The sequence below is a fragment of the Talpa occidentalis genome, unplaced genomic scaffold (genome assembly GCF_014898055.3).
Source record: "Talpa occidentalis isolate TD23 unplaced genomic scaffold, MPIMG_talOcc4v2.1 talOcc4.12, whole genome shotgun sequence".
Taxonomy (NCBI): Eukaryota; Metazoa; Chordata; class Mammalia; order Eulipotyphla; family Talpidae; genus Talpa; species Talpa occidentalis.
Genome location: NW_023601212.1, coordinates 12684554 through 12707205, shown reverse-complemented (window position 1 = coordinate 12707205; position 22652 = coordinate 12684554). Strand labels below are relative to the sequence as shown.

The following is a 22652-nucleotide window of genomic DNA, read 5'->3' as shown; positions in this document are numbered from 1 at the left end:
CATGCTCCATTTTGCCCCATAGCTCCTCTGCAGCCCTATCATTAGTACAGCTTTTCCTCGCTACCCATGTGACTACAACTTCTGGAAATCTGGTTTTAGTTCCTAATTTATGGAAAGGTAGTCTCTTCAAAGTGTCTCTATCCTCTCTTCATGAGTAAATTTACCCTCTTCCCATCCTTCTATTCCAAGCTCTCTCCCCCTTTGACTAATCAGGTCAGAAGCTGTCTTTATTTCCCAATTCCATTTCTCCCACCTGCCTTCCAAAAGAAGACAATCCAAACGTCTTTCTCAGCCTCTTCTGTCGGAATTCTCATTAAATACAACTTCACCTATCACTTCCATGCAGGCAATTCTTAAATTTATGCCTCTACGGCTAAACTTTCCTTTTTTGAGAGTGAAAAGGATTTATTGAGGTATACTTTATACAGAGACAGTAACATGCAAATCCCTAAGGTGATTAGTTAGATGCAATGTGGTAATGGTACTCTCTGTATAAGCACCACTCAAAACAAAAATTATCATTTTCATCACCCAAAAATAGTTCTCTCTGGCCTTTTTTTTGGTCAGATTTCCCTCTTCCAAGAAAAAGTGGAAAGAGGAAACAACTTTCAACACCTATTACTATTTATTAGTGTTGCCTACTCTAGAATTTCATGTAAATAGAGCTAAATACACTATATTCTTTCATTCCTAGTTTCTTCTGTCTATAAAATTTGTTCGTCTTGTTGTATAAATAGTATTGTTCCTTTTTGTTGCTCTATTGTCTTTCATTACATTACTATACCAAATTTGTTTTGGAGACAGTCCTCCATTGGTGGACATTGGACTACTACTGCTTATGAACAGGTTGCTATGGACATTCTTTTTTTTTTTTTTTTTTTTTTTTTATAGAATGTTTTTTTTTTATTTATATTTTTTTTTTTTTTTTTTGTTGTTGTTTATGCACTATGGACATTCTTATAAAAGTTGTTGTATGAAAATAAAATCTTTTTTTTTTTTTAAATAGAGGCATGTTTTATTTATTTATTTATTTGTTTGTTTGTTTGTTTTGTTTATACATGCACTGGGTATAGTCAGAAGTGCGGGAGGGTGAGAGAATTCACCAGAGCCAGAGCGGGGAGCAGAGCAGGCAGAAGGACCGGAGTACACTGCTGAGGGGAGCAGCGGGCAGCAGGAGAGGTCTGCGCGCCATGCGGGACCCTCCTCCGGTGGCCGGGGAGCAGCCGGGGATCGAACCGGCGCCGCAGAGGCCGCGGGCAACATCGCAACCCAGCGCTCAACCGCTGCGCCACCGGGGAGGCCCAAAATAAATAAAATCTTTAAAAAAAATTAAAAGGGCTTCCCCAGTGGTGCAGAGGGTTGAGCGCAGTGCTGTGAAGCTGTTTGCAGCCTCTGCAGCACCAGTTCAATTCCCAGCCAGCCAGGGAGATACCCACATGGCGTGGCAGACCTCTCCTGTCTCGCCTGCTGCTCCCCTTAGCAGTGTATTTCAGTCAGTCTGCCTGTTCTGTTCCCCGCTCTGTCTCGTGAATCCGCTCACCCTCCAACGCCAATGGCCTGTACCCCAGTTCTTGTATAAATAAAATCTTTTTTAAAAATTAAAAAAAAAAAGTTGTTGTATGGGCATATAACTTTGGATAATTACCTAGAAATGGAATTGCTGGGTAACAGAGTTTAATTTTGTAAGTAATTGTTCTCCTAAGCTGTTGTATCATTTTATACTCCCACCAGCAATAAGTGAGAATACTAGTTGCTTCATATCTTTGCTACTATTTAGTATGCTCAATCTTTTCAATTTTAGTCATTTTATTGGATATGCAATGTTATCTCATCATGGTTTTTAATTTGCATTTCTCTAATGACTATTAATGTTAACTAATTTTTTATGTGCTTGTTGACCATTTATGTATCTCCTTTTGTGAAGTGTCTGCTTCCAGTCTTTTGTAGACTGTTAAACAGAATGATTGTCTTTATTGCTGAATTTAAATTTGTCTTTGGAATGTCATTTGTTTCCATATATTCTACTGCTAACAGTGTATATCAGACTAAATGTATTAGTAGTATCTCGAACAGCACATTTGAAATTTAAAGTGTAATTTCTTAGTTGGGAACCAGAACTCTTTATTGCTGTCAATGGCATCACGCGCATTCTCCAATCATATTTGCTTTGTATCCTAACTCGATGTTTTCCTCTTGACGGTCAGTAAGAACACTTTCAGGTAGAGTTGTTTATCAAGGTATAGGTTCTGAGATTGTGTTGTTCAATTTGGACTGTGCCACTTATTTACTGTGTAACTCTGGATAAAATACTGAATGTCAGTCCCTATCTTGTAACAGTTTATGTGAGATTTAAGTCAGTAAATTGTGCAAAATACTTTAAATAGTAACCAGGGCCTGCCTGGTGGCGCAAAGGGTTAAGTCTCAGCACTATGAAGCTATCAGCAGCCACTGCAGCATGAGTTTGATCCCCTGCCAGGGAGCTGACCCACATTGTGCAGCAGACCTCTCCTGTCTCTCCCGCTGCTCCCCTTAGCAGTGTATTTCAGTCAATCCGCCTGTTCTGCTCCCCTCTCTGTCTCTGGTGAATCCTCTCACCCCCTCCCCCACACCTCTGGCTTATACCCTAGATCTTGTATATATAAATAAATAAAATAAATCCTAAAAAATTAAATACGAACCACCAAAAAGGGAGTGCTCAATGAACAGTACTGATTGTTATTATCAAAATTGGAAAGGCCTTTTTAAAAAAAGATTTATTTATCAGCAGGTGAGAAAGGAGAGTCTGCTGTGCCATGTGGGTCAGCTTCCTGGCTGGGATAGAACTCATGCTGCAGTGGCTGGTGATAGCTTGATAGTGCTGAGACTTTAACCCCTGAGCTACCAGGGAGCCCTGGAAAGGCCTGTTGACTAAAATCTCTTTCATGATTCTGACAACTAACATCTTCACCTAAGTATTTAGTCTCATACATAAACAAATAAAATAGTCTGCTAAACAGCCTCTGTTCTCCTTTTCTAATTCAGATTACATACCACAGCTGGATTTAGCTTCTTTAAAAAAATCTTTATCCACATCATCACCTTTGGTTTATTATCAGCTTTTGGTTCCCTAATGACAACTCTAAAAAATAACCTTTAACCCTTATCCAAACACTCAAGGTCCTTACACACCTCTCTGAACATATGACTTTTATATCCAGGAGAAAGAATCCAAAAGGATTTAAAGGATTATGCCAAAAATAGGAAGAAGGCAGAGGAGCAAGGTAAGTATATTACTGAGGGAAATGCAGGTAAATCCAAACTAATCAGCTAAAAGGAGTGAAAGTGGTTGCCTTTGAGGAAGGGAAAATGGGAGTGGGGAGAAGAATGAGAAACTGATATTTTTGCTAATAAATCTTGCAGGATCATTTGGTTTCTTAAAATAGTAACAATACATATTAAACTTTTATAAAAATAAAAACATGTAAGAAAGAAAGATACAAAGGAAGGATGAACGGCAGGAAGGAGGGTTGGTTATTAACTGAAGCAAGAAGTACACTGTGCAATTTGGTTGTTCATACATTGACCTATGTAAGGAGTAACTGGCACATTCATTTACTTAGAGGAGTTAGCCTATTTGTAGCCTGAGGAGTTTGAATTTTATCCAATAAGCAACAGGAAGTTAAGTGAAGGTTAAGAAACAAGGCAATAACATAATAAAAATATATTCTGGGAAGATGAAGCAAGAGTTATATCAGAAATGTACTTGACTGGGAAAAATTAGGGATGATAAAACATGAGGTCTTCACTAATTGAGACATGAGGTGATGAAAGCCTAGATCAGGGTGATGATTGTGGAAACAGAAGGATTTAATTTCAAGCCATTTTTCAAGAACACGAGGTATGGTTTGCTGGCCAACTAAATATGAAACTAAGAGAATAAAAAGAAAAAAAAGGAACACAATGTCCTCCAGCATAAAGTAGGAACTAAAGGAATACTTATAAAGTTAAATAAAGAGTAATTCCAAAGTTACGAACATGAAAGATTAAACCTTAACATGTAGTTTTGAATACATCGTTCGAATACTATTCATGGAGTTCTTTTTCATCTAAGTCTCCAAATGACATAAAACATTTTGGGCTCAGAATTCACTTAAAATCTTGTATATATTTTCCATTATTTGCTTAGTGTCCCATGGACTGCATCTTTTCAATTCTGTTACACTTCCCTCACGGGTTCCATGGCTGAGGAAGCAGACTGGTAATCTACCAGACTGCTCTATGCTTGCACCTATTTGAACTTAAAAGTTTATTCTGTCTTGCTATCATTTTTACCCCAGATATTATGCATTAAAAGTAAATGCTATACAATAAAAATCCCAAAATTATGCTTCAACTTAAAAAAAAACAATGTGACACAAACTTTATCAAAGGTTTTAGCAAGAAAAAGCAATTAAGAACATTTCATTTTCATAAAAATTACATCTAACAAGTAACGGCTATTTCTAATTTACTGCTAAAACTATAGTCTGATACTTCAAAAGTATTTGAATGGTAGAGACTTAAAAATACTTCCCTTGATTGCACTAGTCCTTAACACCTCCCCACTTCTTCCTCCCTTTTTTCAGCAGAAATCTTTTAAAGATTTGTTTATTTTGCTTTCTCCATTTTTCTTCTCTCATTTGCTCTTAAACTCCATATTTCTAACTCGGTGGCCCACTTTCTTGTTCCAATAAAACTGCTCTAAGCAACTGCCAAATACAATGGACTGTGGTAGAGAACTTATGGGTGGTGGGTGTGGTGTGGTGACATATATCTGAGGAGGTGTGACCCTATACCTCTGAATCATGTACAGTGTTGTAACCAATGCCACCTAAAATAAATAAATAGTCTAAATTTCATTTTGGGCAGTTGTTTTTGTCTTTAAGTTCACCAATTTTTTACTCTGCAATGTCTAATCTGAACTTTTATCCAGTGTATTTTTCATCTCAGACAGAGTTTTCAGCTCTATAAACTTGACTAGGACCCTTTCTTTAAATATATCTTCCATGTCTTTACTTAGTTTTTTTTTTTTTTAAAGAGAAAGGAACCACGTCCTAGAAAGGTTTAGTGACCTGTGTGAGGTCTTCAGTTATGAGCTCATGACAGTGTAAGAGCCACAATGACAGTGACTGTGCTATTTAGGTCACCATTGTATCCCCAATACTGAGTACAACGCCTGGGACACAGGAGGAGCTCAATAAATATTTGTTGATTGATCTTTCACCCGGAGAGAAAGATAAAAAGGTATCTTCAGACAAAAAGAAACAAAATCTTTCCTATGATATGACTGAAAGTTTCTCCCTATCTTTAATTCTCCAAACTCTTTAACACAGACAACTATGCAGTAGTTTTAATATTACAAATACAAGAGAATAAATCATATTCCAGGTTTGCAACTTACTAGTAGTTTTATTATATTCTAATGATAAAAAAATTTTAATTCAGGCTACCAACTTTTAAACAAGCAGGAGAATAAACAGAAAATATCCTATTCATGAAGATAAATGACATTTTCAAATTTTAAAAAGTTAAAGAAAAAACTTACCAAAAATTTCTCCATTTTTGGCATATTCTGTCACAAGGTACAGCATACTTTTGGTCTCCATTACCTATTTAGAAATAATTCCGTATTAGTGCAACAGTAAAGGACTGCAATCATCCCAATTTTCTATGGTGTTATCTAAATAAAAATGACTAACAATAGAGTAGAAGTTGTGAGCAGTTCAGAAGCTAGAGAAGTTTACAAGACTGACAATATCTCTATACTAACTTTTTTTTGTGGAAAATCTAGTCTGCTCGTACCAGTGTGATGCTTGGTTCAGCAGCTGCAAGAGCACTGCCCAGAAATGCAGAATCTCAGGACCCACCCTAGACCAAGTTAATCAAAACTTATGATTTTGACAAAATTTCCAGGTGATTTTTATAGATATTCAAGTTTGAGAGAAATATTAACATACGTAATAGGAGTTCTTAACATTTCACTACTTTTCTAGCTTTGTGCTGGCCTCTGATTAAGAATAACAGGGCTCATTATATCTGGCCTATATAGCCTAGCTAATCTAGAAGAATGCATTATTCCTCCTACTATACTTTAATATTGTCACAAAGCACTGCCATTTGAAAATATTGTTCAAAAGCTTCTTCACAGCGCCACTGCTATTCCCTTTATTTAAATTAGTTTTCTAGGTTTAGAAATGAAGTGTCATTGTCACAAACTTGATATTGCAAACCATACTGAAATGAATTGATAGATTCAAAATGAGTGAATTTTAGGTTGCTTCTCTGTCACTCTCACCTTCTTATATATTGCTATATTTAAGTGCGATCTACTGAAAGGCTGAAAAGGAATTTTGCTCTAATCATAGTTTAGGTCTATTCCCTATCAGGCCAGAAAACTGAGAACTATCTACAAATTGGGACAAGTCAATGTTAACTGATTATTTGGTTTGAATGATGACAGAATTATTATGTGAATAATGGTACTTTTAACCTCAGTTTGGTTATGGTTCATCAGAGGCTTTTAAGGATGTGCTTACTTTCTTATAGTTTTCTCTTGGGGAATTAAAAAAGAAAAAGCTTAAAGGGACAAATTCAGTGATACAGATTTGACCAAAGAGGCCCTGTGAGGTTTTAGAGTTTTAGGAATTGATTTGAATGGCACTCCACTCTCTCTCACTCTGATAATTTGAATAGTCTCCAATGCTGCACACCTTTTAATTTTATTTATTTATTTATTTGCTGCACACCTTTTTAATTGCAAATACCTATCAATAAAAAGTTGTTGAGTCAAATACACGAGTCATGTAGATATATATGCATGTACTTGTACACACACACTTACACACATGTCTTTGTACCTATGTGCACATAAATACAGAGGCATAATTGCATACTTGTCCTACTGTGTAAGTACATTCTGTATATTATACAATTCACATATAAAAAATAAACATAAGTTGAATTTTCTAACAATTCTAATCTTTTCTTACTATCCCCCACAGCACATATGTGCTTTAAACCATTTGAGTGCTAGTCCTACCCATCTCTGGGAAAAAAATGGTTCAGAGTTGTCAACTAATTTCTGTGGTATAAAGACTCATATCATTGTCACTGATTTTGAGCTACTAACATGATATTAATTGGTTGGTAAGACCTCTGAAAATTCAGCAGTTCTTTCTCACAAGCCAGTACAGGCAGAGTCTGGCATACCAGGGCACACACATCATACTTTGGAGATCAAAGTCATAGTAAGTATACTGCAATAGTTTAAAAATAGTTCTCCAATATAAAAATTCTACATATTAATGAACAGAAGTGTAAAGAAGTTTTACACAAAATTATAACTTTTAGACATGAATTACACTTAAAAAATCTGAGAAAATCTTCCTTTCAAAAACATGGCTTATACATGAAATGGGTGCAGTTCATTTTATAAAAATTATGTCTTAACAAAGTTGATTTTAAAAAAAAACAGCTCATTTGCTTTATTTGACAAAAATAACCCAAACAAAATGTAAGATTTGGCTCTAGGTATTATAAAGTATGCCAGTGAAGTAATATACTACTTTAACCTTTGTATTTCATAAGATAGAATTAGTTTATTTTTTAAAGAAGCAAAATTAGCATTTCCTCATTAAGATGCCACCAACAGGTATAAGTAGAGTGTTAAAAATGAGTAAGTGCCAACTTTTTAAATAAATGACTTCCAAATTTAAGACAGTAGTTTTTTGATTTTGTATTTAAATGTAAAAGAGTGGACATCTGCGGTATACTAAAGACATGTAAGTACTCTTTTTTGAGATAAAAAAAGACACTGATGATGCAAACTGAAAACTGATAATGCAAAGTAGATGCTGGAGAAGCATGAAGAGGTACAAGGTTAAGTAAAGCATACCTGATAAAGTTTGATTATGTGAGGGTGATCTAAGAGTTTCATTATTTGTACTTCTCGGTAGATTTTCTCAAGGTTCACTGCATCCAGCTGAGATTTGTCTATTATTTTTATTGCCACCTGCATCCCAGATACAAATAAATACAATTAGTATATAATAGTTAACATTTTCCAATTAAGTATCTTAAAAAATAAGTTAAGACTTTGCTGTAGATACCTACGGTAATGCTGGTAACTTGTTTAAAGTCAATGCTTATTCAATCCACAAATATCTGTTAGACATTTATCATGTATAAGGTTCAGAGGTAGAGGAGTCAGCCTGTGAAACTACCTTAATAAAATGTTTTTCTTTTATTACTACTGTAATGTCTCCTTATTCCATTTAAAAACCAAAGAAATAAAATCTCAGTGGTTGCAACTTGTTATGCTACCACACAATACCTATGAGCAAATGATCAGTGAAGTGGAAGTTTCAATCGTACCGTAATATGATTTTTTTCTAGAAAAGCAAGTAATAGGTTACAAAAAACACAGGCACATCTTTCTGGGAAAAAAAAAAAAGTGATTACAAAGTCTTAAAAATCAAAGTGCAAAAATTCAAATGCTTGTAATTACACTAACTTAATTTCTTTCTTTCTTTTTTAAAATCTATTAATTCTTTGATCCAATCTTGTTTTTTGTTGTGTTTTAAAAATATGTTTATTTTATACAAGAGCTGTGGCACAGCCAGAGGTGCGGGAAGGTGAGAGGATTCACCAGAGATACAGCAGGGAGCAGAACAGGCAGAGGGACCGAAATACACTGCTGAGGGGAGCAGCGGGCATGACAGGAGAGGTCTGCCCACCATGTGGGAATCTCCCTGGCTGGTCAGGAATTGAACCCGTGCTGCAGAGGCTGCGGTCAGCTTTACAGTGCTATGCTCAACCTGCTGTGCCACCGGGGAGGCCCACTAACTTAATTTCTTAAAGGAATTTGATTTTCAAAAAATGTGGCCTCTTCCTCACATAACTAAACATAACTAGGTTAATAATTTGAATATGAGTAACTAGGTATTTATAAATAAACAATCACATATTTTTCCAATCACCAAAAAGAACTGATTTTTAAAAATTGGCAGCTATCTGGTTGAAAATACAGATTCAGATTTAAATAAAAAATTTCAGGTAACTGGGAACCACTAAGTCTTTCCTGACAGCTGTTCTGTCCTCTACTATTTTCCTCTTAGAGCTCTACCTTAAGATTTCCTTCTTATCTTCCTCTAGTTCTATAATACTTTGCTGTCCACAGTTTGTTTCCTGATTTGAATGAGTTGTAACTGACAAAAGAACCCAAACTTCCAAGGGGAAATCAGATTACTAAATATAAGTAAAATTAAATTTATTGTCTAAGAAAGGGTATGATAGTAGCTCCTCCTCTGGGCAGCGAAGTGCATAGGTTTAGCAGTAACTATTTTCGTAATATCAGGTGGTATTTTATTGACTTTGATAATGAAAATATTCTGGCAAGTAAAAGGTGTAAAACTTTGGCATATAAGTAGATTAATTTGCGATTAGAGACATTATTGGACCACCTCAAACCTAAAGAGATCCCCCCCTTGTCAAGTTAAAACTACGACAGAATACATACAGTACTTTAAAAAAAAAAAAGCATACAATACTATCAGTCACTTTGGGTAACAGCTATCAGATAGAAAGATAAGTGTATACTTAAATTTCTTCAATATTCCTTAGAAAGATAAAATGGAGTTTCACAGGTACACATATTTTGAAGAAAATGCCTTACCCTACAATTTCTGGAGTGCATCAAGATACCAGCACCCTTCCCCCAACAAAGGATCCTCCTGATCCAAAAAAAATGGATTGGAATCATCAAATAAATAGAAAAAGAACTGGGGAGAAAATAATCATGCATTTTAAAATCTACCATGATCCCCATCACTGAGAAAAAAATTTATTATATAAAATATCCTGAATATCACATTTAATGCTGAAGAAAAGGTTTGGATACTAAATAACAATTAATGTAATGTAACCCTAAGAAATATTTCTTACACTCTTTTGGAACTTGGGCCTTAAACAATGAAAAAGTGAAAAATATGTTATCTAACTAAACTTTCATAATAAAAAGCTATAAACCTCAAAAAATCTCATAAGAGATTATATTTAATTCCTCAATTTTCTCTTAGGTCACAAACGATATATGTTAAAAATATATTTTATAAATTTACATACTAACACAAAAATATATATTATATACAGATATATATGACACAAATGTATATATATTATAAGTGTGTGCATGTGTATATACATATATATATCATTAGTTAGCCCTTGTTTGTAAAACTGCTATAGGAGGATTATGAAAAAGCAAAGTACTTAAAGAAAAGAGCACATGTTAGCAGCTTCCTTATAATAGTTAGGGCTAGTGCAACTGCTTTAACAAGTAAAATCCAAAATGATTTAAAGACAACATAAGCTTACTTTCTAGCTCATGTAGTAGAAATGGATGGGTAAAGTTGGCAGGTGGCCCTCTTCCAGGCAAGTGAGAGTTTCAAGGTGGCTTTACTACGTCACAGGGGCTGGAATGATTACCCTGACGGTTGTCTGTGGTCCAGCTAGCCAGAGAAGAAAAGCCTGGGAGAGCCCTCCTGTAAGGTTTTATAGGTTAGGCCAGGAAGTGGCACATATTATTTCTCTTCAATCTACTGGAAAACTCAGTCATATGCTCATACCTAATACAAGGGAGGCCAAGAAAAAGTCTAGTTGTAAGCTAGGGAAGAGGTGGAAACAGTGGAGTTTTGGCAATCATTTAGCAGTCTCTGCTAAACTCCTCCAGATAATTTAACAACAGACTCTTCCTAACACTTCCCAGAGATATAATGATGATGATAAGGAGGATGACTTTCACAACTGCACAGCACTTTAGTGAGATACCTTATATATTTTATCTCATCTGTATCCTAATGCCGTGCAGTAAATAAAACAAACAATATGGCCATGTCTATGAAAACTGAGGCTCAAAAAGTGCTTCATAATCTGCAAAGAGCACAAATTAATTAATGGGGAAAAACCACGGGCCTTCTAACTCCAAGTTCAATCTCCTCACCATTTCAAAGAGCCTATTATTCCCACATTCACTGGGCACCTGTTGTGTGCCTGAAATCATATCTGAGAATCAAAAATGAACAAGATCTGATTCCTAACCTCAAGGAATTGGTCTGTGAGAATAAAGAACTCTTTCGGAAAACAAATTTCATCAACCTGTATTTTGGGATTTCCCTAAATGGTGTACAAAAGTCCCAACTTAGAAAGGGTTGTGCTCTAAAAGTTCGCTTTAAAGATACCTATGAACTTAGATTTCTGAGAACTTATTCTCTATATCCTTCCCCTTAGCTCCAAAATCTACAAGGCCAAGACAAAGTCAAGCAAGGGATTCTATAATCAAAGATCCCTTTTTCTTTATTGTTTATATTATTCAATCCTCTAATTCTGAATTATGCAACCATTATCTTTAAAAATTCCTTCAGTAAATTTATAGGAAGATAAAAAAATTAACATTCAATTAAAAAAGTCAGGATATCAGTGCAGTCACAACACAAGTTGTGTACAGAAAGAGATCAGTAAAAATTAGATACAAATATGGCAAAAATGTTATCAGTGAGTGAAAAATCATGGATTATAGATTATTTTCATCCTGTCCAATGAGTACAAATTAGATGAAATGGAGTTATATTTGTCAAGTATGCTAACTTCTCATCTGTGAAATATTAGCCATTTTCATGATCATCTCTAAAATGGCCTCACTAATTTAGAAGATTTAATTATTAAGAAAATCGCAGGCACAGAAATATTTCCAACACTGTTAAGTAAAAAGCAATATAGTAAAATTAATAACCATGCAAAATGCAAATCTGCAAGGAAGACAATGAGTTAAATGTAAGAGTAGAGATGAAAATAGTTTTAAATTGATGGGTAATTGAAATTTTTTCATTTTTCAAAATGTAATTTAATGGTAACGTTAGCGTTTTAATAATTAAAAAAAACTATTTCACTTCTCATAAAGGAAATATTAATCTCATGCATTTAAAGATATACATACCAAAGTGGTTTTTGGTGACTTTATAAGGATGTTATGCAGCAAGACCTATTCTTCCAGCAACAAATCAGAAAGAATTACCAGGTTGCTGTTTACTACTTATACACTAATTTTATACTGTCCTTTTGAAATATCAAGAAGCATTATCTTTACCATACAATTAGATCTCTGAAGTTAAAAGAATAAATGCACTTTTCAAGTTAATATGTCAAGTCACAGGTAGAATAAATACCGGTCTATTATTTGATTGAAGTGGGAGTGTGAGTGTTCTATAATAAAAGGGTTTATGAACACAGGAAAAGTCGGTAGTGAAACTGACTGGACTTCTCTAGTTAGCAAATGTCATTATACCTCTATAGCCATAAAAATTGAGCTGAGAATCCTTAAAACTATAAAAGAAGTGATTTTAAAAGAAATGTCTATCCTAAAATTTTAAACAAATCAATAAAGAATAACTACATTTTAAAAATGGGTCAAAGAACAAAAAAGCAAGTCACAAAAGAAATGTTAACAGTCACAGTATAAATTTGTGTAAAGAAAAGCAAACTAAATAAAAACATTATTTTTTCCCATCAAGCTTAGAAAGATTTAAAAAATGACATTCTTGGTAAATATGCATTATTCCTGGTGTAAATTAAGTAAGTTCCTCTTTTTCAGAGAGTTATTTGGCTCCTCCTCATGCCATAAGATATGGATGGAAGAACAGACTCTTTGACTCAAGAATTTGGTGCACAAGAATGTATATATAGGGAATGTCTTATGAAACATTATTTTAGTAAGAGAAACAGCAGGAAAGAGAAATAATCTAAATTTCAACAATAAGAGAACAGTTAAGCAAAACAGATGTTCCTATGACAGATAATATTTAGCCATCCTTTAGAGAGTTTTTCTATTTAAGACATGGAGAAATGTTAACACATTTAGTGACTATTATAAAAGACATCAATTTTATTACTTACGTGGAAAATATATGTGAATAACTAAAAGGCTATGTATTAGCTATGTATTATCAATGTTGTGTCTTAGTCTGGATGGTGGAATTAAGGATGTTTAGTATTTTCTTGAGCTTTTCAACCACGTCTACAATGAACATGATACCTTTTGTAAGGGTGGGGGGAAGCATACATTTTAAAGAACTTCAACTTTGGTATTTTTCAGTTTAATTTATCCATGATCCACTGCTTAACCAGCTAAAGTATTTTTAAATGTTTTTATAAATGAAGTTTCTGATGACATGTCCAAATGTAATTATCTTTCATTCTTCTAATAATTTCAACTAGTTATGTGGTCTGTTAGTCTTTGAAAAGCGGGAAAGCATTCTCGACAAATATTTCGCATAAAGAAACTTTTACAAAAATAAAATATTTCAAATATATGGATGTAAAGGTAGAAAAAAGAGGAACGAAAGATCATAGCAAATTTCTGGAATCCATTTGGCTCCAAGGAATGAATCTGCAGTAAGAAGTGGGCCATAAATGAATTGTCACCATGTGAATCCAAGAATGGAGGTCAGTGTTAGTTATTTCCAAATAAACGTTTTTTTTAATTGCCTGATACTGAGACAGAATTTCCCTCAGTGGGATTAAATCAGATGCATTTAATTCTGTTCAAGTTAAAAATTTCTACAGAATATAAAAATCTACACAAACTTTTTTCATGTTTCCTCCCAAAAGAACAGATCATTTTGAAAAATAATCCTTAACAGAAAAATTTAGCACATGCAACTTGTTTGGGGTGCCAAGAAATTAGAGAACAATTTCTAATAAAGTATATACATCCCATGACAAAAATAATTTTTATTTCAGCACACAATTAAAGATCACACATAGGCCTAGATACAAATATTAGTGATTAACTTTTTTGGTAACAGTCCTTATGTTGTCCACAGTACAGCTATTTCTTGAAATCTGGAATATTTCATAGCAAAGATTAATACACAGAGTACTGACAGGAGTCTTAACATTTAAAGTGTAAAATTCAAATGTCTTTAAAAAATAAGTTATTTCAACAAACATCATAATCGGAGTGTAATATACCCTTTTCTTGTTTCTATCTTTGCCCTAAAAATGCAATTTTGATACTTTAGCCATTTTGGAAAGCTTTGTAATTTTTTTTAACATTTTTAAGGTAGTTGTTATTTTAGGAATTATATGTAAATATGAAAGTCCCAAATGCACATTGCTTTTTAGTGAAGGAAGCAGTTTTCAGATGTCCTTTCTTTTCAGTTAGCATTCCAGGCTCTAGGAACTCTAAGTCAGTAGTCCAATACCCACATGTCCTTATAATAAGGTAATTTGCAGAATCTCTGTGAAAGACCTTTAAGATTTCATGGCCACACATTCATGTGCTCTTTAGCTAAGCACTATAAGAGGAAAAGATCTGAAAAGAACTAATAATAGTTATCTACTGGTAGGTGACATTATGGCTTTTCATTTATCTATGCTTTTAAATTTTTAAATAACAAACATGCAACATTTGATAATAAAAATAGAAGACAAAAATAACTTCTCATTTGGTAATTTCCCTTTAGGAATTTACCCCTAATTCCTCTTCCCTAAAAAAAATCTTAAATGCTACAGAGTTACATGCACAAAAATGTTCACTGAAAATTATTGACTGTGTGTGAAAACTGCAAACAATCTAATGTTCAATAATAAGGAACTCATGAAACAAAATAGGAGTCATCTAAAAGGTAGTACACTATACAGCTATTAAGACTGTTTTATAAAGTTATAGATAATAAAAATGCCTAGGCTATAATGATAACTGGACTAAAGGATACAATTTAAAGTATATCATGTAATCCCTTCTATGGAAAAAATGCATTAAAAAATAAGACTGGAGTAAATATTCCATAATGTTAAGAATGATTTACCCCATTGGTGGAGGAATTATGCATGTACTTCTCTGCACACTATTTTTTCTCTATAGTGAGACCACATTTCTTTAGTAGTCAGAAAACAAAAAAAAAATTTAAAGACACAATGACTTTTCTGGAATTTTATTTAACAGACAAAAACAACAAACAAACACACAAAAAAGCAAGTGAAAAACTAGCCATACAATTAGTTAGAAGGAAATAGTTCCTTGCTAGTATAGTACTAATAAAATAAAACACTACTCAAGGACATTCACGGCATAGCAAGCAAGCTAGCAACCACAACTGCCTAAAATAGTTTTTAACAGTCTAAATGCTATTATTCTCTCCCCATTATGCTAATTTTATAAAATTAGCTACTTTAATTCATAAACCACAAAACAATACTACAAAGCTTTTATGAAGTATTATATTAGGAAGCTTGAGTCTACCACCACCTGTCATCCCTTTTGTGTGAAAAATCTACATAGGGGAACTAAAATGAGGATACCGCTTCAGATGATGTAAATACAATTCTTAAACAATGTTAAGTTCTTTGATAGAACAAAATAAATATTTATTTTCACTTCTATTTTTTCCCCCCTAAAAGGCAAGCAGTCTTGGATCGCCCAAGCTCTGTAGAAAATACATCATTTTTTGAATGCTACAGAACAAGAGACAGAGAACAGCCAATTAAAACTAAAAGGGGCCAACTGTTCAACACAGAAATGTTTAAACTAAGCCCGAAACTTTGCCTTGGGTTTAAACATGGGGGAAGTTTTAAAACATACAAACTTATATTGATGTTAAAGCTTAGTATATTGAAAAAAGCTTTTATAATCAGTAAGCATAATCACAAGTCTGCTGGTACTATTCTTTTATACCATATTAACTGTCCTCACTGTAATTACTGAAGTATATTCAGCAATGAGGACCTAAAATAATGATAAATAAAACTTGAAAGTTTCCATTAGCTATCTTATAATATTTGAGATAGTCACTGTAGTTATTAAAGACACACATTATGTATCCAGTTTATGAAGATAAATAACTGCTTTAAAAAAAATCTCATTAGTAACATCGAATACATTAAGAAAAACAATTGTGCCTATGCTATTGTTAAAAAATTCTTAAATTCTTACAAATTATCAAGTAAGTTCACAGAGCAACTTCACAGTACTTGAGAGCTACAGGAACTTTTCATTAATTATCTTAGTATTTTCCTCTCAACTTTAATATCGCTAGTCATCACACCAAATTACCATAAACTCACATACTCAGCATCTTAAATTCACAGTTTCTTTTTATATGTTAAGGACACTAGCGCCGAAAGGAAATGAGTTCCATGGACTAGACAAGTAGCTTTTAATTTAAATCATTTTATGCACATATGATACTACAGAACACAATTAGGATATGAGTGCTTTCACGATCTGACCTGTGCCTTCAATTACAAATGCAGTGAACTCACTCTCAAAGCCAAGTCATGACACTACGTCACAGTGCCCCCTAGCTCTGCAAGATATATCAGTTTGAAAGGGACACACAGTTCGAACTGTCAACCTCAAGAAAGGCAGTCCCTATCAGTCCCACTTAAGCAATTCTTAAATAGATACTGTATTAAGAAACAGTGACCTAATAAATAACAGCTGACATTTAATTGGCGGGACAATACTAATAAGAACTGCTGAGAGAAAACAGAATTGACAGGTCTGAAATTCAACTTCATAATATAGTTCAAAAGTTCTGTAGACATTGCAGGTAACGCACAATTTGTTTGATTTTTGAAAATCACTTAGCAAGGACTCGTATAAAAATACACATTCAAAATGCCTTCATTTCAACGAATTTAAGGGGAAATAGCATGGTAATTAGGCCATGGTTCTGAAGAGGAATGGAAACAGTTTGTTTCTTCATTTTAAAAAATGCTTGGGTGAGATTAAACTATGCAAATATTTAGCAATGTCATTATAGCCACACATTATCTATCACTACAAAGTTAACCTAAATTGCTAACATGGGTAAATTTGTGAGAGGAAAATTTGTGACCTTGGTCCTGAGGCAAAAAAAAAAAAAGGAGATTGGACGGCTTCAAGATCAGCAGCAGAGGTCAAAAGTGAAGATGACACAGATATATACCCTTCTTTTCTTAAATGTACTCCTTCAGATTAAGTAAAACTTCTAAGAACAACAGTAGCAAAAAAGCACTCAAGTTCTCAAATGCCCTTCATCCTACATAGCCATTCTGGAAAGCAAATCTACTTTATTGCATATTCAAACTCGAGTACATTTGTACTTTGAAGGGGCACAACTGAATAGGATGAAAACTGCAAAATAAAAAAAGACAAACTGAAAAAAAAAAGGGGTGCAACTCCATGAGCAACTCCATGAAGGTATGGAGTACGCGAAAAACACAAGGTTTTATTCCAAAGAATGATTTTGCTCCTACCGTCTTCCTAACGTATTTAATTTGCACGTCTTAAAATAGAGACCCCAAGGAAAGCAGCTTGAGGCAGGGGAAGGAAGGGGGGCGGGTTAGGTAAGAACAGAGATTTGTGAGAAAATATGTGCGGTGCATTAGAATGTGCCATGGAGGTGGGGTGGTGGGGGATGCTGGATTCCCCGGCAGGAAGCAGCTGAGGGCTTGGGAGCAGAGAGGCAGAATCTGATACCTGATGTGGCTTTAAGGGACGCGTATCCCCAGCCAGAACGCACACCAGGTAAAGGGACACCCGAGGCCCAGACGCCCCACTTTGCATTACCAAAGTGTGCAAACGCCTGGAAGACCATTTAACCCAGTCCTATTGTCTGGGGTATCGGCTGGAAATTGCTCCAGCACGAGATCAAGCTACCCTGACATCAAATTAGAGACACTGTCGGGCAAAAGGAGGGAAGGGAAGAGTGGACAGTGGCCGTCGGGGCGCTCTCGGCCACGGGGGGGGGTCCCTTCTCCGCGGGGGTCCCCGGGCCGCGCGCCGCCCCGTCCGGGGCGCGCGGGCGCAGCCGTGGGGTCCCCTCCGCGGGGCCGGCGGCGTCTCCCCGCGGCGCCCGGAGCGCCGAGACTTCCCCTCCCACCCCACCCCCAGTCGAAAGCTGGGAAGACGCGGAACTTGGGCTCCCCAGGAGGCCACAGGCCGGGTCACGGCCCGGGGGGGCGGCTCGGGGCGCAGTGCCGCGCGGCCACGGGGGGCGGCGCGGGGGACGCACAGCCCCGGCCGCTCGGGGCTGCGATCGGACGACCCCGGGGCGCGGGGACCCGGCCCCGACCCCTCGGGGCGCACCGCTCCCTGGCACCCCCGGGGTCCCTCCAGCCCCGGCCTTTGCGCGCGCCCCGGCCGGTGACCCCGGCCCCCCCGGGGTCCCCCAGCGCCGCGGCGGCCGCCCCCAGGGGCCAGCAGCGCCTCTCCCAGCCCGCGCCTCGGACGCGCCCGCCGGGCCCCGGGCCGCACCTCCGTCTTGGTGATCCGGTGCCGCCCCAGCTTCACCACGGCGAAGTTGCCCTTGCCCAGCGTGCCCTCGATGTCGTAGAACCCCACCCGGACCGGCCCGCGCTGCAAGTGCCTCGGGCCATCCGCCATGACCATGCTGGGCCCCGCTGCTGAGCACGGCGGGCTGGAGCGCGGGCGGGCGGGCGGGCGGGCGGGCTGCGCGGCGCGGCTCGGCTCGGGCGACGGCCGCTCGCTCGCTCCTGGGCTCCGTCCCTCCCGCTCCGCTGGGCCCAGCCAGGCGCGCGCCGCCGCTGACGTGCGCCGACGTCAGGGGGCCGGGGTAGGGGGGCGGGGGCGGGACCGGGCCGGATTGGTCACCATGGCGACCGGAGCCCCGCCGACGTCGGCGGCGCGAGGGCGGGGGCAGGAGGGGGCGTGGCCTGGACGGCGCGTTCCTTCCGGGCTCCGGCGCCCTCGGCCCCACAGCCGCCGCCGCCGCGCCGCTGACGGGGGTGGGGTCGCCACCCGGCCCGCCCGGTTTTTCGGCCTCGGAGCCGAAGCTCAAGAGCGAGCCCTGGTGGGCGGAGCGGAGGGGTGCAGCGAGCCGGGCGCGACCGGGGCGCCGTCCTCCGCCTCGCGTTGTCCGCCCGCCCGGGACCTTCCCGCCAAAACCTCACCCAGGGCTCCCCTGCGTGCTGGATGTGGCCCCGGCTAGGAGCGGCGGCTGAGGAGAGCTTCGCTCACAGGCGCCTTTCTTTGTGTCCTTCTCTATCCTTTCCTCGTCTCGCTGCTGTATGAATCCCTCTGAGGAGTCCTGACAGCAGGGCGGGCGCTCAGAGACTCGCTGAGTGGCGGTTCTGAGGAGACCCCACAGGTCACTTGGTTCAGGAATGTGGCGCCCCAAATAGGCTTCAGAGCCTGGGACACAAGGAAATGTACGCAAATTGTTGCTTATTTTATGAGTTTGCCCCCGGGGACATGGGGCTAGTGCTTTTATCCAGTTCCCAGAGGTGTTGGTGACACCGAAAAAGTTCAGAAATACTTATCTAATTCAATTTTTTTTTCAGATGAGAAAGCAAACCCCAGGAATGAAGGGGTGGCTAGAGGCACTCAGGCATGGCTAGGTTTAGGATGGCACCACACGCCTTCTAGAGCTGACCCAAGGAGACAGGTACTGCTTTGTTTTAATATTTTGAATATCACAGGAGTCCAGGTCTTGGTACCTAGGTGCCATTCTCCACTTTGAGCAACCAGACTCTGCAGAATGGTTGGTTCCAGGGCAAAAAACAGGGAAAGTGTAAACTGCCCTTGAAAGATTTTGTACCAGAGAGCAAGATTTTCAAAGACTGATGAGTACAGGTCAAAAGGATGCAGGAGTCTGGTTCAAGGTACCTCCATTTACTAAATGTGGGACAATTTGAACATCGTGCATGATATAACAATGGATTTTTAAAAAGGAATTTACAAATCCATATTTATTCATAATATTTTAAATAAAAATAAAGTGTGAAAATGATTTTTTGACAGTGGCATGCCAACGAATACACATAAATGATGAAATTAGAAAAATCACGGTTTTGCAACCACTATAGTAATAATTGACTCAGCTTTATCAATAGATGTGAAAATCATCGGGTGAAAGTTTGCTGGAAAGATGATACTTACATAGTCTGTAAGTATCCCTCGATTTCTTATTCATTACAAAGGGGTAGACGCTACCTGTATTATGCAGAAATCTGACAGAATTCTGAGCCAAGTGATCAAAGTTACTGTCACCAATTGTGGAATAAAATGACATGATGTGCCTTTTGATGTGAGAGTGAGATGTACACAGTCTCATGTAGTATCTTTGGCAAAAAATACGTGTCTGGATCTCATCACAAAGAAACAATTAGAAAAATGCAAATTGAGAAACAGTCTACCAACCACTGGCCTTTACTCTTAAAAAATGTCTGTCACCAGAGACAAAGACAGGCTAAGAGAATTGTTCTAACTGTAGGGGATTAAAAAGGCAACTTGTGATCCTGGATTGGGGAAAAATACTTTAAAGAAATGTTTTCAGGATAACTGTAGAAATTTGAATATGGATTATATATTAGATAATAGTGCTATTTAAATGTTGAGCTTCTTGAATTTCATATTTGTGCTATGGTTATGAAAATACCCTTACTAAGAGATGCACACTGAAGTATTTAGTGATAAAAGTTTTTGATATATTTATGTAACATCCTCTCAAATGGTTTCGCAAAGATAGATAGATAAGGCAAATGTAGCCAAATGTTAAATTGATAAATCTAGATAACGGGTATATGAGAGTTTATTGTGCTGTTTTGCAACTTTTCTTAGTTTTAATTTTTTAATGGAAGTTAATGTATGTGTGTATACATTTACTTTTTTGTTTCACATTTTATCTTTGTCAGATGGGTTGTCTTTTGGGTCCTCCTTCTTCTTTCTTTGCTTCTGTCCTTCATTCTCCCCAAGTAGTATCTTCTACTCTAAATCATGTTGTTTGCAAAACTGAGAAAGGGATTGGAATTGGAATTAGTCTGTAAGGCTGATAAGATTTCTGGATTGATGGGAGTAGCTCTAAATAATCTAAGAGCTCACAGTTCAAAAATAGCTCCCATATACATTTGCCTGTTAGATTAATGTGGTTTAATTGCTCTGGGGAAGCTGATGAAAAGTTGCTTAGTCAAGAATGAGAAAATGCACGTAGAGATTCACTAGAGCCAACAGCCTCCTCTTTTAAAGTATTTTTTTTAAATGTGAATTAAGACTAATTTCTCTCTGACTATTTTAATAGGATACCAGACCAACTGTCTCCTTGTAGAAATCTGTGAATAAGATTTGATTTGGAGTTGGCAATAATAGAAAGGAATGGCAGGGAGTGCCCAAAGGTTTTAGGCAAACCAGGTATCAGTGCAAAGATGCTGAATGTTTAGAGACTAGAGAAAGGGAGGCCAGAAATGGCACTATTGCAAAAATAAACCTTGTGCATTTGGAAATGCTGCTGGGGTACTGGTAGATTATAAATGTAACCCCGAAGAAGTACATGGGAACTGAGCAGAATATTGCATCCTTGGAATTTGTGATTTGCTCTTTTTCCTCTGTCCAGAAGATCTCTTTCTCCCTGTAGGGATACAGATTCAACCCTGTATCTCTAGCTAGAATATGTCTTTACTTCAACTAAATGATAGGGATATATTGATGCATTTTAGCAATTACTAATAGTATCTAACACTTGCTTTCCTTTCCTCTTTCTTTCTCCCTTGGACACACACTGCCATCACTACCACCACTATCATCCTTCAGGAAAAATAAGGGGAAAGAAAAGTGAAACTTCTACAATCCCCATCCTTCATCTCCAGTTTCAGTATAAGTAAGGTAGAGTGCTCTAATCACGAGATTTCCTATTTGCTTGAACTTTAAAATGTAACATCCCCAGCTAATGCATGAATCCATTATATTTGCCACTGAGTTGATTAAAAGATATTAAGATGACAAAGGACAAGGGTGAATACATAGAAAGAATTAAGAAAGATGGTGAGAGACTGAGATAAGAATTAATGCTATATCAGACTAAAACAGACTTTGAAACAAAAAAATGTAGGAGTTAGCAAAGTGATAGTGAAAGATTTGAAATGTGAGGAAAGAAAACCTCACGGCTCATAGTGCTGTATATATTTTGGTGAAGCAGACAGCCCATGAACTCGAGAAACAAGATATGCATTGTGTTTCCTTTGTCAAGAATAATATCTGCATTTTTTTGCTGTTTAATCATTTTATGACTGAATGAAAGTCAATATACCAGTATGCCTAGGCCTGATTTTAGATTTAGTTCAAATAAAAAACTAGTAAAATCTTTATTAGATTGCTTAGAAAAATAGATTACAAAGCTAGAGTGAATACTTTGCTTTTTGCTTTTATATTACAAAAGACAGAAAGTATATGAGAAAATACAAATTACACCCCTTGCCAATTACAAGTGCTTCTTTTATTTTTAGAAGTTATTTATTTCTTTAAAGATTTATTTTTTTATTTTGCATGCAAGATCTGCGGTATAGGCCAGAGATGGGGGGTGGGGATGAGAGAATTCACCAGAGGCAGACTGGGGAGCAGAACAGGTGGATCTATTGGAATATACCGCTAAGGGGAGCAGCAGTTGAGGCAGGAGAGGTCTGCTGTGCCCTATGTGGGTCAGCTCCCTGGCCAGGGCTCGAACTCATGCTAAAACGGTGATAGGGCTGAGACTTAACCCGTAGGCTACTGGAGAGGCCCTACAAGTCCTTCTTATTAGTAGAAATATAGTTATTCCTGGAATATTTGTCAATCTTCAGGTTAATGAGCATTTGGGTGTCAC

At 37.5% G+C, this 22652-nt stretch overlaps 2 protein-coding genes across 3 annotated transcripts in view; one reads left to right on the top strand and one right to left on the bottom strand.

Annotated features, from left to right (window-relative positions):
* SIK2 (salt inducible kinase 2) overlaps positions 1 to 18481 on the bottom strand; it is a 100564-nt gene extending 82083 nt beyond the window's left edge. For both annotated transcript variants that reach the window (XM_037504718.2, XM_054693087.1), the window contains exons 1-3: positions 18314 to 18481; positions 7913 to 8029; positions 5564 to 5627 (exon numbers count right to left, since the gene is read on the bottom strand). In XM_037504718.2, coding sequence (XP_037360615.1) covers positions 5564 to 5627; positions 7913 to 8029; positions 18314 to 18448 — 316 coding nt within the window. In that variant the 5' untranslated portion in view covers positions 18449 to 18481. The remainder of the gene's footprint in view (positions 1 to 5563; positions 5628 to 7912; positions 8030 to 18313) is intronic.
* Positions 18482 to 18960: 479 nt separating this feature from the next.
* BTG4 (BTG anti-proliferation factor 4) overlaps positions 18961 to 22652 on the top strand; it is a 191540-nt gene continuing 187848 nt past the window's right edge. The window contains exons 1-4 of the mRNA XM_054693086.1: positions 18961 to 19227; positions 19360 to 19463; positions 19912 to 19964; positions 21605 to 21676. The gene's annotated coding sequence lies outside the window, so the exon portion shown is untranslated. The remainder of the gene's footprint in view (positions 19228 to 19359; positions 19464 to 19911; positions 19965 to 21604; positions 21677 to 22652) is intronic.